At 43.3% G+C, this 15,373-nt stretch overlaps 1 protein-coding gene across 8 annotated transcripts in view; it reads left to right on the top strand.

Moving 5' to 3' along the window:
• Positions 1-15,373, top strand: part of celf6 (CUGBP Elav-like family member 6) — a 151,663-nt gene that overhangs the window by 88,335 nt on the left and 47,955 nt on the right. For all 8 annotated transcript variants that reach the window (XM_049565999.1, XM_049566026.1, XM_049566021.1 and 5 more), the window contains exon 3: positions 13,712-13,760. In XM_049565999.1, coding sequence (XP_049421956.1) covers positions 13,712-13,760 — 49 coding nt within the window. The remainder of the gene's footprint in view (positions 1-13,711; positions 13,761-15,373) is intronic.

The following is a 15,373-nucleotide window of genomic DNA, read 5'->3' as shown; positions in this document are numbered from 1 at the left end:
CGACTCTGAAGGGCCCCTCCCCAAATGCTGCTGCTTGTTATGAGAGCTAATGATGTCAGCGGAGGGCCCTGCTTGTTGATTAGCCTAAATGGAGGACTAATAGAAGTGCGTGAGCGTAATTAATGACTGAAGGGGAGCCTAACGAAGACGAGAACACACCACTGCGGTCGTGGGTGTTCCCGGGTTAAGCGTGTCCCCGGACAACATGGCAGGGCACCTCATCAGCTGACCACGTTATCCCCATGCCATCCCATGCCATGCCCTGCCATGCCATGCCACGACACCCACTCCAGCACCCAGACAGGCCAGCCTTTGTGGCCAGGCCTAATTAGCTGTCACAGCAGGTGGAGCAGGGACCAGGGACACTCTGTGGTCTGCTCTCTGACAGCACAGGTCCCCGCAGAGCTCCCCCAGACACTGACCGCGCTGGAACGACGTGTGTACCTGTGTGTGTGTGGGGCTCTGAGTGCATGTGCGCATGCATACATGTCTCCCTGTGTGTGTGTGTGTGCTGGGGGGGGGGATTATTGTGTGCTTGAGTTTGACAGAGACAATGAGAGTTTAAAAAAAGATGGGATGGTGAAGGGTGTATCAGGATGCAGTGTACACATACTCCCCCACAGATGAGCAGAGAAGCTCATTTTATTGCAAATGTGGGTAGAAAAAGGTACAGTGTAGACATCTGTATGAATGTGTGTCTACATTTGGAAAACTTTAATTACACTCCAGTTAAGTTTTGCCTGTCACTGTTTTAGACAATGATAGTCAGCATTCACCTTGACTACCCCAGACACTAGACTATAACACAACAGAACAAAATACAAAAGCATACAACACAACAGAATCTAATTTCTTTGCAATTAGGTCATTATGGAACAAAATAAAGGACACACAGTATGTGAACAGAGAGTACTGAAGAGTGAGGAGATAATACGACTGTGTCAGAGCACATAGGAAACATATTGAAAAGAATACAGCAAAGACAAAACTACAGTGTCATCCTCCCTGACAGATTTACAGGCTGAAGCAGATGTGTGTGTGTGATTTATGGTGCATGGGAATAAGATGTAGTAGATGGCAGACTCTAAAGGCAGAAAAAGGTAAATAACTAATTTTAGGTGCAAAGATGTTTTCTCTGGGCAGATCTGTGGCCATAAACAATCATTCAGCCTTCCTCTCCCTTAATAGAAGCCCATTTACACGCTTCCTCTGAATCGTAAGACCCCTGTCACCTCTCTCCCAGCACAATACATTACTTAGTGTGTTTCCCTCCAACCCCCTGCTGCGTTTGTCCCTCTTCTGTTGCTTTGTGCATGTGTATGCAGAGGAAGATACAGTGCATTCTGATGCTCCCTTCTGTTTGCTAAGGCCTGTGTAAGCTGCAGTAATACTTCTTTACTGATAGCTCCGCTCACACTCACAACATCACACACATACACACTGCAGCTCCATGCACTCCCCTGGTTTAATCTATTACCATTTTTATGTGGCTCAAATATTCAGGCCGTGTTAACCAATGCATCATTATGAGGCGTATAACTGCGAAAGCCAAAGGATTTATAGGCTTAAATAAATTATGTGATACGATAGTGCAAGTTTTATGAGTTGCAACTTTGCAAATATTCTTTTAAATAATAATAATAAAAGAAAAATATCCTAGTGTTGTTGGAAGATGTGAGGAAATGATTCCTCCTCTCCCTACTGTTAAAGCCCGCCTTTAACTGCACATCTATCTCGAGCTATTCACACTGTACCTTTTCTTTACAATCGTCTCACGCACATTATATGAATTGATGGGTTCATTTGTGGCATTTAAGCATCATGTTTTTTTTCCCCCTCCTTGCACTTGCACTATCATTTCCCTCCATGTCGTACTTGTGTTCCCTTAATGTATCTCAAATCATTTCTATTGAGCATACTCATACACCGTGACGGCAAGCGTTATACTCAAGCACACACAAAAACGTACACAATGATGTATTGTGCATTTGCAATGTAATATGTTTTACACATGGTCACTATACATCACCTCTGACGTTGTGTGAGTAGGTCTATTTGATCCCATTCGGCAGATGGATCCAATTGTCCGGGCTGATATTGGGCTGTGACAGAAAGCAATCTAATGGCAGGCTCATTGATGATGATGAGTTCTGTTCCATTGCACTGAGATCCAGTCCAATTTCAAAAGCAAATTCAGCCATTCATCTTCCAAATAATTGTGGCACTTTATCAATTGCTCCCAGTCTTTTATCTATCACTTCGATTGATGTGATCATTTTCACAAACAGCCTTCTGTGCTAACGGCGTCTTGGAACACACTTGCAGGGCTGTGTGTGCTGTGCTGTGTGTGCTAGCGTCTGAAGGAATCTCTGCACAAGTTTGCCGGCATTTGTGAGTGTGTGTGTGTGTGTGTGTGTGTGTGTGTGTGTCTGTGCATTTGCTTGCAACTGAGAAAGTATGCATTAGAGGGTATGACTCCATGTGCTTGGTTATCCACATGCTTGCATTTGTTTGTGTAATAACAGTCCTCTATTGCTCATTACGACAATGCATCTTCTGTTCCATTATTATTATTTTATTCCTGTGTTTGTTCGGCTGTGTGTATTTATGAGACCATTTAACTATGATGGTGTTTGTTTGATGAGCATCTTCATTCTCGGGCCTTCCATTACTATCAGCAGCCGGTGAGTGTGTGTTTATGAATCCATTGCTCCTTTCTGCGTGTTGTCATGTGCATGACGTGCATGTAATGAGCACTTCATATTATCAGCAGCCTGTGTGTGTGTGTGTGTGTGCGTGTGTGTGTGCGTGTGTGTGTGTGCATGTGCGCGTGCGTGTGAGTATGGCATGAGATTTTATCTTAAGCCTAATAGAATCAATAGCCAAACACGTAAAATGTTTTGGTCCCCTGGAGATATCTAGAACTAAGACCTAATCAGTGGCTATAGGAAAAACAGCAAAGACAAAAATCTTCTCCAAAAACAACCTAATCATATTTATGGGAAAATGAGTGTCAAAGCTAAAATGCAACACAAAACAAACAAAACGCTGTTATCTCAAACTTTATTTGTGTAATTTGTGTTCTTTGTGCAAAAAAACACAAATACAAACAAGAATAGGCAAATATTGTCATTATAGAAATAAAAAAATATTACATATTTTATTTTTAAGCAAAGTGCATCCCACTCTGGCCACTGGCACTGACCAAAAGTACCTTTGTCTGTGGAAAAAAGGGTGCACAAACGGGTGCATGCTCATCGGAGATTTCTTTCTGCTCTTGAGGATTTCTGCTCTTTTTTATTTTTTATTTTAATAACCTCTAATTATGGCACCTGTTTGACTAGCTTTACATGGAGTACCACCTGGTTCTGCTATTTTAAGGCTATTTGCACACGCACCTGCTACAAAAGAGATAGCTGGTGACATCCTCTCTGAGGTAAACACACAAGCATGTCTACATTATTAACCCAACACTACCTATGCAATGTGTGTCTGACACGTGTGTAATGCTTGTACATTTACTCTAAGGCACTTTTTGCTGGGAATTCTGTTAAGATCATACAGGGTTGATCTGATCTGATCAGATCTGAGGCGCAGGTTGGCTAATGTACCGGCATACAGCTTTGTGTAGTTAGGTATGTGTTTATCTGTGTGTGTGAATGTATGTATTGAGCAAGCGTGTGATCATACTGTCTTGTTTTTGAGTGTGTGTGCTTTGTTGAGTCTGAAATGTATGTGTGTGTGTGTGTGTGTGTGTGTGTATACACACTGCACGACCCTCGTCATACATTACTTACTGTCAGCGGGCTGCCACTGCATTTCTGTGAATGTGTAAGTGTGTTTATGGTAATAAGCTAGATGATTGGGGCTAGCTAGTTAATCAAGATATTTCGCTTTGTACATTCTTACAATGTATTGCCACAATGCATTTCTTTTTTATTAGTGTCTTAAACTCATCCAGCCCCTGGCAATGATGTGTCATCACCAAATGTGAAACCCACCTTGGACAGACAAAGATATCTATTCTCGATATCTATAACAAAAACAGCCGCAAACGTTTGAATCTGACCCCAGATAAACTTTTTATAAACAATATGCTGTTTAAGAACCACTCATCAGCCTTTGGCTACATGAGACAAACTCTGTGGAATTTCCATTGTAAACAAATATAGCTTTGTTTACATTTAACACTTCTCACCCAAACTGGGTTGATTATGTGTATCCTAAAGGCCAAACAAACACTTTGAAAATGCATTTCCTGCCTGTTTCATAAAACATTATAAAATTTGCATTGTTTACATTGCAGTGTTTTGGTTCTCCTCCGTGGTGTGATGCTACCTCTTAGAGCACACTGGTAGAGAACAGAAGCAAAAGTAAAAGTGAGGCAGAACATGTAGCCTGATGGAAAAAAAAAAAGGGCATAATTGAATCGGAAGCACTGTTGCATCTTCCAAGAACAGAATTAGCAGTTTAGTTAACACTGTACACTGCTGCCATCTGTTTTGAAGCATAATGGTAATTAAATAAATATATAGCTTTGTATATCTATATATTTAAATCTATGTATCGCAGGCTGTTTCCTCTGAGCCCCATCCTGGCTGCCTGTTTGTCACACGCCTGTCTGTGATTCTGTGCATTTTTGCAGGCTGTTTTGATGTGTGTGTTTGTGTGTGTTAGTGTCCTCTGGGCCTTTAGTGCTCAATTGTTGGATGTTGTCATTGCCCATAGCAGAACGAGTCCAGCTCCATTCTCCCCTTCGCTCTGTGCCCCGTGATTGCTCACCGCTGACTCCTCTCATCAGCACTGTGGTGTGTACGGGGCTGGAGCGCAGGCCCGGCACCGGCAGGTATATGAGAGGAGCAGAGCAGGATATACACTCATAAATCTGACAGATGCATGGTGTGTCATTACCTTCCACTTATTATTATTCTCCCACTCCTCTTTATACCGTGAGCCACTTTAGCTGTTTTCCCGGCCCGGCTCAGAAACATTTGTACTGTGGCCTTGCAGAGTGATAGATGCTCCTGGGGAGGCACCGGGTTATTGTTGCGATTCCTGCTCTGGCTTTTTTTGTTGTTTGTGTGCAGTGCTCGAGTCTGGGCATTTAACCTTCTGCGTTTGGGCGTATGCATTTGCAGCAGCATGTGTACACTATTATCAACTTGAACTGCTTTGTTTTTGCGCAGATCTCATATACATACACATACATGTTCCCTGTCTCCTGACATAGACGGAGTTCCACTTAATCTCTCCGTGCATAAAACAGCTCAACATACATGCCATTTAAAAACTACTTCCCAGAGGTCCAGGTTGGTTAAATGCTTGCAATTTAGAGCAATTAATATACAGATACACATGAGACATCCAGGTACTTGTAGATTACAGCCTCTGCCCGTTAGCATGGAAGTGAAATAATCACATCATAAATACTTCTCCTCCCCCGTCAATATGACTAAAGACAACTAAATGTGTAAGAGTGGCTGTTATACCATGACATGCAAAATGAAAAGCAGACGTCAGAGCAAAGCTAAACCTCTGCCTTCTTTCTCCCTAATCCCTGAGCCTCTTATATCCATTACTTCCCCCTTCTCTCTTTCTCTACCTTACACTTCCTCGCTGCTCCTTTCTCCTTCCTTATTCCGCCACTTACGCCGCTCTTCTCCTTTTCAAATGCACAAATATGTACCACACACACACACACACACACACACACACACACACACACACACACACACACACATATACACACGTCCCGGCATGGTGTCCCTGTGGCCCAGAGAAAGAGAGACGGGGAGAGAGGGAGGAGAGAGCAGCAGTCGCCTCACAAGAGCAGACCTCATAAAACTCCCTGTCACTTTGACTAATTTGTTAGTCTTGTCTCACTGTGTCGAATCGTCACCCCCCTCTTCCCCCTGATGCACCTCTACCCCAACTCCCCCTGTCCTTCTTTCCACCCCCCCACTCACATCCACGGGAAGAGGAGGGAGGGAGATAGGGAGGGAAAAAAAGGGGGCAATAAATGTAATATAGTGCACTGGCCATTGGTTGCAGTGATCTACACAGCAATCCATCTACAGTCAGAGGAAGAACAGAGGCTTTATGGAGCAGAGGATAACATGATGGCTCGATTTCTCATCCACTTTCTGTCTCTGTCCGCCTCTGTCCCACCTCGAGAGGAGGCCTGCTGGGCACCAGTGGAGTATAAATAAAAATAGGAAGGGAGAAAAGGACTTTTCTGAACATAGACTGGGCTACAGTCCCTAAGACTGGATTGGGTTGGACTGGACCAAGCAGTGTGGGGTGGTGCAGACTGGTTCAGATGCCCAACTGGGCCTCTCAGAGGACCAAAGAGCCAATATTGGATTCATAGAGATAAATTAAAAGCCAAAATCCCGCTCCAGGGGGAATCAATTGCCAGGTAATTATGGAGAGCGGGACAGAGATTACAGAGAAGAAACACAAACACAGAGATGCTCCCTTATGACGCTGAAGCATCACACCAGGGAAAACTGTTAGCTGGTTACAAGCAACACTTTGTTTTCTTTGCTATTGCCACCCCCTCCCCCTTTCTTAACCGACCCCCAGTACCTAGTCTTTAAATAGGAGCTCGGGCTCAGAGCTAAAAATAGGCCGCATTTCACCGCCAGCCACCCTCTGCTGAGCTGTCAGCGCCCCTTCTCCCTCTTCTTCACAGTGAGGCAGACACAGCCCTCCTTCATGTGTTTTCGAGGGAGACAGGCAGTGTGTGATCACTCCGGCTCTAACCCATCTCCTCCAACACGCAGAGCAGGCCCAACCTCTCCTGACTCACTGGCCTCACAGGGAGGCTGCTGTGAACTCGCACACCAATTTGAGAGAAAGACTCATTCCCGCTGTGCCGGCCCTGTTTCTCTTCCACACAGAAATGAGGGGAAGGATGTCCTGACGTGTGAGCGATGGGTGATAGAAGGAGTAATTTGGGCTGGTACAGTACAGGCTGTGCAGGATATGGGCGCTCGCTTGCCGGTGAGATGGGCCTACAGTGAGATAGTTGTATTTCAAGATGCTGGGTTTTTTTGTGCTGTATTACCTGAATGGATCCTCAATATATAACAGATCCAATCTGGAGGAGGGTCATTTTATCAAGGAATGTTGGTCTCTGTTTACATGTACTGTTTTCCTTTCATTTGGGCTGGTGCGAGGAAAAAATATCTTTTCCGACACAAATGACAAATATGAAAAAAAAAAAAGGTAAATCAACTACAACCTTACCATGACACTGTAAAGTGAGTATTGACAGAAATGCCAATTCCACTCACTGAAGCAGCAGAATTCTCTGAATTTCCTAAACCTCCAAGGCACTGGTAATAATGACAGAGGCATTTACAGTGACTTTATAGGTCAGGGACCTTGGCATCCTTAAATCTGCTTTTGGATTGAGGCTTCTCGGTCTCAGCCACCGCTACCAGCTCTTTGTTGGCTCTTTAAGAAAAGTCAGTCTGCATTAAACATCTTTAATTGAGCTTAAAAGGCTGTAAATGGCATCAACAGCTCCAATAAATTCACTGACGGCAAAACTGCAGAATGATAATGAGAGGCATCAAACAATGGAGGGCTTATCAAGAGAATGGTACCTGATGACTTGAAAACTAAACGGTATCTGATGTGTGAGATTAAAAGAAAGGAGCAGAAATAAAATGTGAGCAAAGAGAAATTAATACACAGTACCATTATTATTTTTTCTATTGTGTATTTGTTTGTAACAATTTGCTGTGAAAAGGTCACAGTGTGTCCAGCTAGATTAGCTTTCATGAAAAATCTTAAGATTGTTGCAAGTTCATTATTTTCACTACATTAGAAAAGTCCTTAATGGCATGAATTTTCAGGCAGTAGCAGCATGTAGCAGTGCCTCCCTTTCAAAGGGTCTTGTGAAGGTGGTGCCAGAGGTGTGGGCTTGAGTGACACAACTTGGACTTGAGTCTGACTTAAGTCACAAATGTGATGACTTTAGACTTGACTTGACTTGACACAATCAAAAAACTGGACTTTAACACCAATGATTTGTGACTTGACTTGGACTTGAGCTCTTTGGCTTGAAAATACTTGATACCTGTCCCCTAGCCCAAAGATTAAAAAGTTTGCAATTTAAAAAGTGTGACACGAATCAATTCATTTCATTAATGCTATACACTCCCAGCAATTCAATGCTTAATCCTCCAGAGCCTCCACTTTGTCTGAACCAATCTGGCATCCTGTCAAGTTGCAGGAGGGAACCATGAAGAACTAATATTACGTTATTGAGTGCCAGAAAAAATGACACCAAAGATAATTCTGTTTGCACACAAAACTGTGGGGTGGTCACCAAAATAACAACTGGAGTATGTAAAATGTGAAGGAGATGGAGGCACTTCAAACAAACTTGAGAAAGAGCACATTATGACTTGTTTAGGACTCAAAACTCAAACTTCAGGACTTGGGACTTGTCAGTCTTAACTTGGGACTTGATTAGTGACTTATTTGTGTCCTGAAAAACAATAACTTGGTCTTGTCTGCATGACACTGTATTCTGTGTTTCAATGCATTTCAAATTGCAGCAGACCTCAATCTGTAGCGTAACTGTTTCAGTTAAATTTGAGAGTGGCAATTCAGGAAACAAGTTATTTGTTTTGGAAGGGAAAAAAATCATTTCCACAATTCTCTGGGGAAAGTCATGTAAACAGGATTATTTGGGGGAATTGTGAGTTTATGCAGGGCTCAAACAGAGTATTGCTCAATCACAGTTTTGGCAGTAGTGACTTTGTTGTTGCATGTAGATGCAGCCAAAACTAAGTAAGTCTAACTTTATTAATTTCCCAGTACAAACTAAACTAAATGGAACCAGAATGGCAATGTGACACTTTCTTTACTTTATTTTTCTTACTTTTATTTTAGTTTTCTTCTAGTTTTACTGTGCTGCATTGTTACACTGCACAAACGGTCTTTCACAATAAAACTGCATGAATTAAGACTGAAAAACTGCATCTCCACAAATGTAAATTCATCGTAGAGAACTTCATCACCAGCCTATGGCACCCAATTTGTGGAGACATGCTGTGTATATGTCCCTTTGTCACTTTGCACCTCCTGGACAAGCATATTTTTCTGTTTAAACAAATTAGTCTACACTCTTCCTTTCATTTGGTGAGCCTTATTCGTCATGTGCCACTGTGATTGGCACAACTGTTTAAAAGTTATGAGATGAGTAATGTGACTGGCTGAGAGGGTAATGATTCATCACCACACCCTCCTATTAATATCCCACTTCACCCAACATGCCTGTCGAGCGTGGATGCTCACTGAGGAACAAAAATAGCAGGTGCGCCAGGATGTGCCTTCATTGTGCATCGTGTGCGCGAGACACAAAACTTTGCAGACTGTTATAAATGTGTCGATAAGATACGGCCCAACATGGCAAAGATGATTTTCATTACAGCTTTGTTAAACCACTGTTTGGAAATATATTTCATTTTATATCGTGTGCATTTAGCTCACTGTCTTTTTCTGAGTGACTTGTCTTTTAATTGCACAAGCAGCACTTAAAGGGATTTTTGTGGGTTCAGCCCAGTGCTCATTCTACATCATAATTATTTGTGTGTCTCTGTTGGTTCGTTCTGTCTGATGACAAATTATTACAACATAAATATTAAGTGATCATATAGGTGATTAGGGTGTTGAGAAGAAATTGAGAAGTACTAACTGTTCCAGTGTTGTTTAGTAGATGAGATTCAAGGTGACAGCAAATACATAGATTCAAATTTGAAAATCAGGATCTGTCCAATTGAACTTTGGATCACTAAAAAGTCCATCTTCACACTGGATATTGCTAGTCAACTAAAAAAGAAAAGAGTGACAGCTAAAGAAACCTGACAGTGTATGAAGAGTACAAGTGCACACACCTTTCTCGTGATTCAGGAAGAACATTTTTCTGTATTTAGAGTTTCTGGTTGATAGCATTTCTCCTTGCTTGTTCTGTGAGCAGTGGTATTCACAAAGCATGGTCAAACACGGTCAAAGGCCAGCGGTGTCCTTGTCTCTCTTTCTCTCCACTGCACTGTTATCAATCAGACAGACTAGCAAGATAGATGACTGAAATGCATGCATGCGCGCACACACACACACACACACATACTCTGAAACTTACACAAAGTCCTTTACTGGAAAATGTAAGCAAGTTCCTCTCTTTCACACTGTTGGTTTCCTACCCCTCCGTGACTTCAGTGGACTTTTATTCATCATAACAGAATGAAAAATATAGATTTGCCTCTAGAGATTAGAGCAAAGAAAAAAAATGAATGTATAGACATAAAGGAAATAGAGCATGAAGGAGGGGGAAATATGGAGAGGGAGAAAAGTGAGTGAAAAGAAAGAGAAAGACAGAAAAAGGGAGAGATGAGGAAAAAGAGAGATGGCCTCTCTAAGTGCAGCAGCACACAGGCACAGAGCTGTGAGTTCCCAGGCAAGACAGCATGAGCTGCCTATTTGTCAGCATTGATCAACCCATTAAGGGGCTGTGGTGGGAAGCATATTGGTTTTGGAGGCCAAAGGGGCAGAGAGAGACAAAGATAAAGCAAGACGGGGGGGGGGGGGGGGGGTGTTGAACACCTTTCAGCCTCGGCAGCCACACGTCTATAGGATGAAAAACCCTGTAGTCCTCCTCTCCAATGTCTATGCAGTTCATTTTGCAGGGCCCAACGGGAAGGTAGTTGATGTCATTTGTCTTACAGCATCTCTGGAGGCTCCACTGTATGCGTTATCTTAGCTTTCTGCCGCTGCAATGCTAATAAGGAAGCAGCTAGCTTCTCAGACAGACAGAATGTCACTTGTCCTCTTTCTTAATGTGTGTGTGTATGTGTGTGTGAGTAGGCAAAGGGTGGGTGGTGGGTGTGGGGGTGGGTCCTGGCCCTAGGGGAAAGCAGGCTGCCTCTTCGCCCAGCCTCTGATGAATTCATATAATTAACTCTGCCTTGATCTGTTGGCTAATCCTGCACTCAGTAATAAGGGATTAAAATGTCACCTAAGCCACCTGCTGTTATTGAGCCCCTAGACTTTTTGTGCCTCCGTGTGTGAGTGTGACAGAGAGAGAGAGAGGGAGAGAGAGAAAGGATAAAAGTAAAGTGAACTTCAAGATTTCTGTGCAGTAAGCGCATGCATGAGAAACATTCTCTCTATTTGCACAAAAAAATGTATGTAGAGGACACTAAAAGTAGCTCAAAGAAGCAGACATCTTAACTGCTGCCATATGCATGTGAGCGCTACTCACAACTCCATAGTTTGGCATCTAGCTGAACTCCATAATTTGGCAGGAAGCTGGAGCAGACGTTGCAGCAGACTCGCTCTGAAAACTCATTGTCACAGTCACTAAAAAGGGACATGAAAGTGGGACATGCTGGAAGGTGGGAGTTGAGAAATCTTTTTTTTCCCTCCTCTCTCACTATGACCTCCTTGGACCAAGTAAAGAAAAAAAGAAGAAGAGAAAAAAGAGGAAAGAAAGGAGTGCCAATTGGTTGGCTAACAGCCCACAGACCAACGGCCAGCTTGCTTTGCCTGCCTGCCGGCCACCTCCGCTTGGTTGCCTAGCAACCCCAAGTGTACTTTTGGGTTGTCTAATGACTCTTGTTGCTACAGTGGCTCAGGGGCTACTAATGAAGCCTCCTGACCAATCGCTGCCGTTTAAGACCTGGAAGCTGACTGATCACTGGACAGGGATCTTGGGACTTCAGGCTACTCTAAACCTCTTATGTGAGACAAATTCTGCCCCCAACCTCAGCTGCTGTCAAGACACTCTCACACTCACACACACACACACTTGCGATATATACACAGAACCCACCTTAACTAACTGATCCAACTGACCTTAATTCTCTCTACTCCATACCCACATACATCAGTGCTTTACCCTACCTGCACTTCACCTCAGACTCACATGTAAACATATTAAGGGGAATATTGATGGCTGCTATCCAGCCAGAGAGAATGATAGTGTCCCTGTCTGGTTGTTTAAGGCCATACAAGGATGATAATAATGATGGTAAGGAACCCTTCAGCCCTAAACACAAACCAACAGGACTCCCAGAGCCTCAGTAAGTCAGCCCCTGACACATAATGGCTGTAGCTTAAACAAACTTGAGAATATAAGAAAATTTAATGATGACATACACAAAGTCAAACAACTATCAGTGTTGTTCACTTTCAAAAAACAAGAGTAGATGATGTATATTTACCTCTTTACCTCTTTTCCTCACATATTAGCAAGGGAAATTACACTCTGCACTTACTGAACATCTGCATGTGGGGAAGTTCATTTGTATGAGTGTGACTCCATCTCAGTCTCTGTGTGTGTGACTTCATTCGCCTGTCTTTGTGATGCGACCGTCATCTCCCTAAGCTTTGTTCTAGTGTCACAGCATATTGCTCGGCAAGTACATTATGTCCCCAGGGGTGTCACCATGTATATGCTTGTCTATACATGTCCAAAGTCTTAGGTCTATATTTGGCCGTGGTCAACTGCTGTCAAGTGCTGCGTTGCCTGAGGGCCCAACACCCACTGTGCTGCCCTAGCTGACTGATCTGAGGGGGCAGTACCGTGTGCCATTCACTGGCACTCACATGTTGGACCTGTCTGCATGGCCTAGTTAGAAAGATAGGCCCACTGCTGACTGAAGCCAGAAAAAAACACCACGCCAAATATAAAACACAATGCCAAATATGACATGCGTGGGTAGCCTCAATAAGCAAGGGTCTTCGAGGGTGGCTCTTAACACCCACCCTTTTCACAAAGGAAAGAGGGGATATTATTCCTGTTTCAGAGACGGCACAAGATCGAGTGTTTTTCTGTTTTCATATTCAAACTCCAGGGAGTGAGAAAAAAATGAAACCACAGACAGGGGAGCAAAAAGAGCCAGGGGAGTTTTTATTCACGGCGTGCAGTTTTTAAAAGGGTTTTTTTTATGTTAGCTTGGCGACGTTTTGCTTTCACCTCACTATAAAATGGATCTTCAAAGGTTGTTTATCGATTCCCTACTGTTAACCTTTCACAAGCTGTTTCACAGCTACGCTGTTCGGTGGCTCTCAATGGCTTCCAGGAGGAGCAGGCTGGGGCAGGGTGGGGTTGGCTGTCCAGACCAGTGGCATATTGGTTGTGAGTCACAAAAGGCCTTGTGGGTAGAGAGGAAAGAGAGCAGGAAGGGATGGAGGCAGAGAAAGAGGGATTGCTGAGGGTCAGGGATGAGCAGGATATAGCTGGTGACTGGGAGTCTGGAGCCAGGAGGGGACAGGAAGAGCAAGGGCCAGCCTGAAAGGACCTCTCCCTGTGGGGCTGGGAGTGGCTGATGTAATGGCATTAATCTCCAAGTGCCATCTGACACCCAGTGTGGCTCCGTCATTGAAAAGTGCTAATTCTGCTGAACTGTGAGGGGAATTCAGGCATCTCTAGAGGCAGTGCCCTGGATTAATTAAACACGTTGGCATGGAGCACTGCACAGATTTATCTCTTTTACGGCATCGCCACTGTTTGATTTTTGCGTTTAGCTCACAGAGCAGGACAAACTCAGGACATTAATGCCAGGAACACTGCCACATTTCACTTGTTCTCACCCACTTCACATATTGAAGCCGTTGCTCCTATCATTTCATGCTAACCTGGGATTTCCCTTCTCTTCCCTCCCTCTCTTTCTCTCTCTCTCTCTCTCTCCAGATGAACCGGCCCATCCAGGTGAAGCCAGCCGACAGCGAAGGACGAGGAGGTAATTAACCTTCTCCTGGTCTCCGTTGCACACCCCCCTTAAAAAACACACACAAACGCACAAATACACTGGAACAGCGCACACGCAATCCTTAATATTCTGCTCTCACTTGAGACACACTGGGAGTTAGTAGAGTAGCCCGTAATATAGGTCACTTGCTTCTATTGACTTCCCATCTGTGCCAGCAGAGGGGCTGTCTCAGGTTCACAGTCACTGGGAGCGGTTCAAAGACAAGACAGCGAGACATGGAGAGAAAGAGAGAGACAAATAAAAGAGAGGGAAAGAATGGGGAGTGGAGGATCTCCATCCCTTGATCTCCATAGAGTGATAGTAAAGTCTGCGTACAGAGAAGAGGCAGTGGAATACACCCCAGACATACACAGGCGGGCACAAACACACAAACTTACAGAAACACCACAGAGCTACTACTTAGGAGTGATACAGTATCAATTTGACTGAATGTATTAATTTATTAGTCACTGAATAAAGGGAAGAGGCAGCATAAGTCTTCCAGAGTGGGACACACAGTATCATTATTTAAGGAGTTTGGAAGCTTTTTGTGGTATGCACAGTATCTGTTTATGTCTAGAAGACGGAGAGCGCAACTAATTGACGGTTATATACAGACCCTGTTTCACTTCTATAAAAACAACATACATATGTACAATACTCACTATAAATGTATAGATTAGATGGTAGATTGAAGACCCATCAGTTACCAAAGTCAGATTTAGTGTGATTCAAAGACTACGTGTACATGTCTATATATATTCTTCTTTCAGCCCTTACTCCAAAAAAGACAATATTCCTACTGAGCTGTTTACATGGCTATTGCAATTGAATATTTCACTTATATTCCCATTTACATGCAGCTATGCATACTCTGATTAACATGCCCTGACCTTAAGTTTATCACATCAAAATACGGAATAGTAGAGAAGCTGGAGCCGCTTGTGCCATTTTCTTTCTTTGCATCAAGTTTCCTACCAGTGGCAAACTTGTTCAACTGCGTGAACACAGCCTGCCTCTTTCACACTTCCAAGCATCTTCTTGAAAAGGTCAGCATTGCAAAATTTGCTCATATCCAAAAACCTGTTGATATTCAAGTCTTTCAGAATGTTTAAAAGTAGGTGTTTTTCTTTTTCCGACCAGAAATGTGGGGTTTTTCAGGGGCATGCATCTTAACACCATCCTTGCAAACTTTTGGCTAGTTGGTTTGTGTACAATGCATCCATGACAATGCACAGAGCCAACCAGGCAAGAGGCTGCGCGTTGCAAACTGTGGTAAAGACCCCAATTCAGATGCGTATTCCGAATGTGCTGCACACATGTTCAAAGAATGGTCCTAAAACCCGAATAACATCAGGATATCCCACATCTTACCTGGAAATATTACATTCGGCATAAGGCCTGATTCAGAATATCTAAACGGAATATGCTGTTGACATGACCCATATCAAATACAGAATATTGTCATATGTGCATGTAAACGTAGTCAATGTGTGAGATCACTTGCTTAAAGAATATTCTTCTTTAAAAAGCAAACCTGCATGTTCAAAGCATGCGTCATGACATTTAAATGTGCAATCGTGCTTTGACATTGCACTGATTCC

Source organism: Epinephelus fuscoguttatus, linkage group LG2 (genome assembly GCF_011397635.1).
Source record: "Epinephelus fuscoguttatus linkage group LG2, E.fuscoguttatus.final_Chr_v1".
Lineage (NCBI taxonomy): Eukaryota > Metazoa > Chordata > Actinopteri > Perciformes > Serranidae > Epinephelus > Epinephelus fuscoguttatus.
Note: the sequence above shows the minus strand (reverse complement) of the source record. Positions and strands in the feature narration are given on the sequence as shown.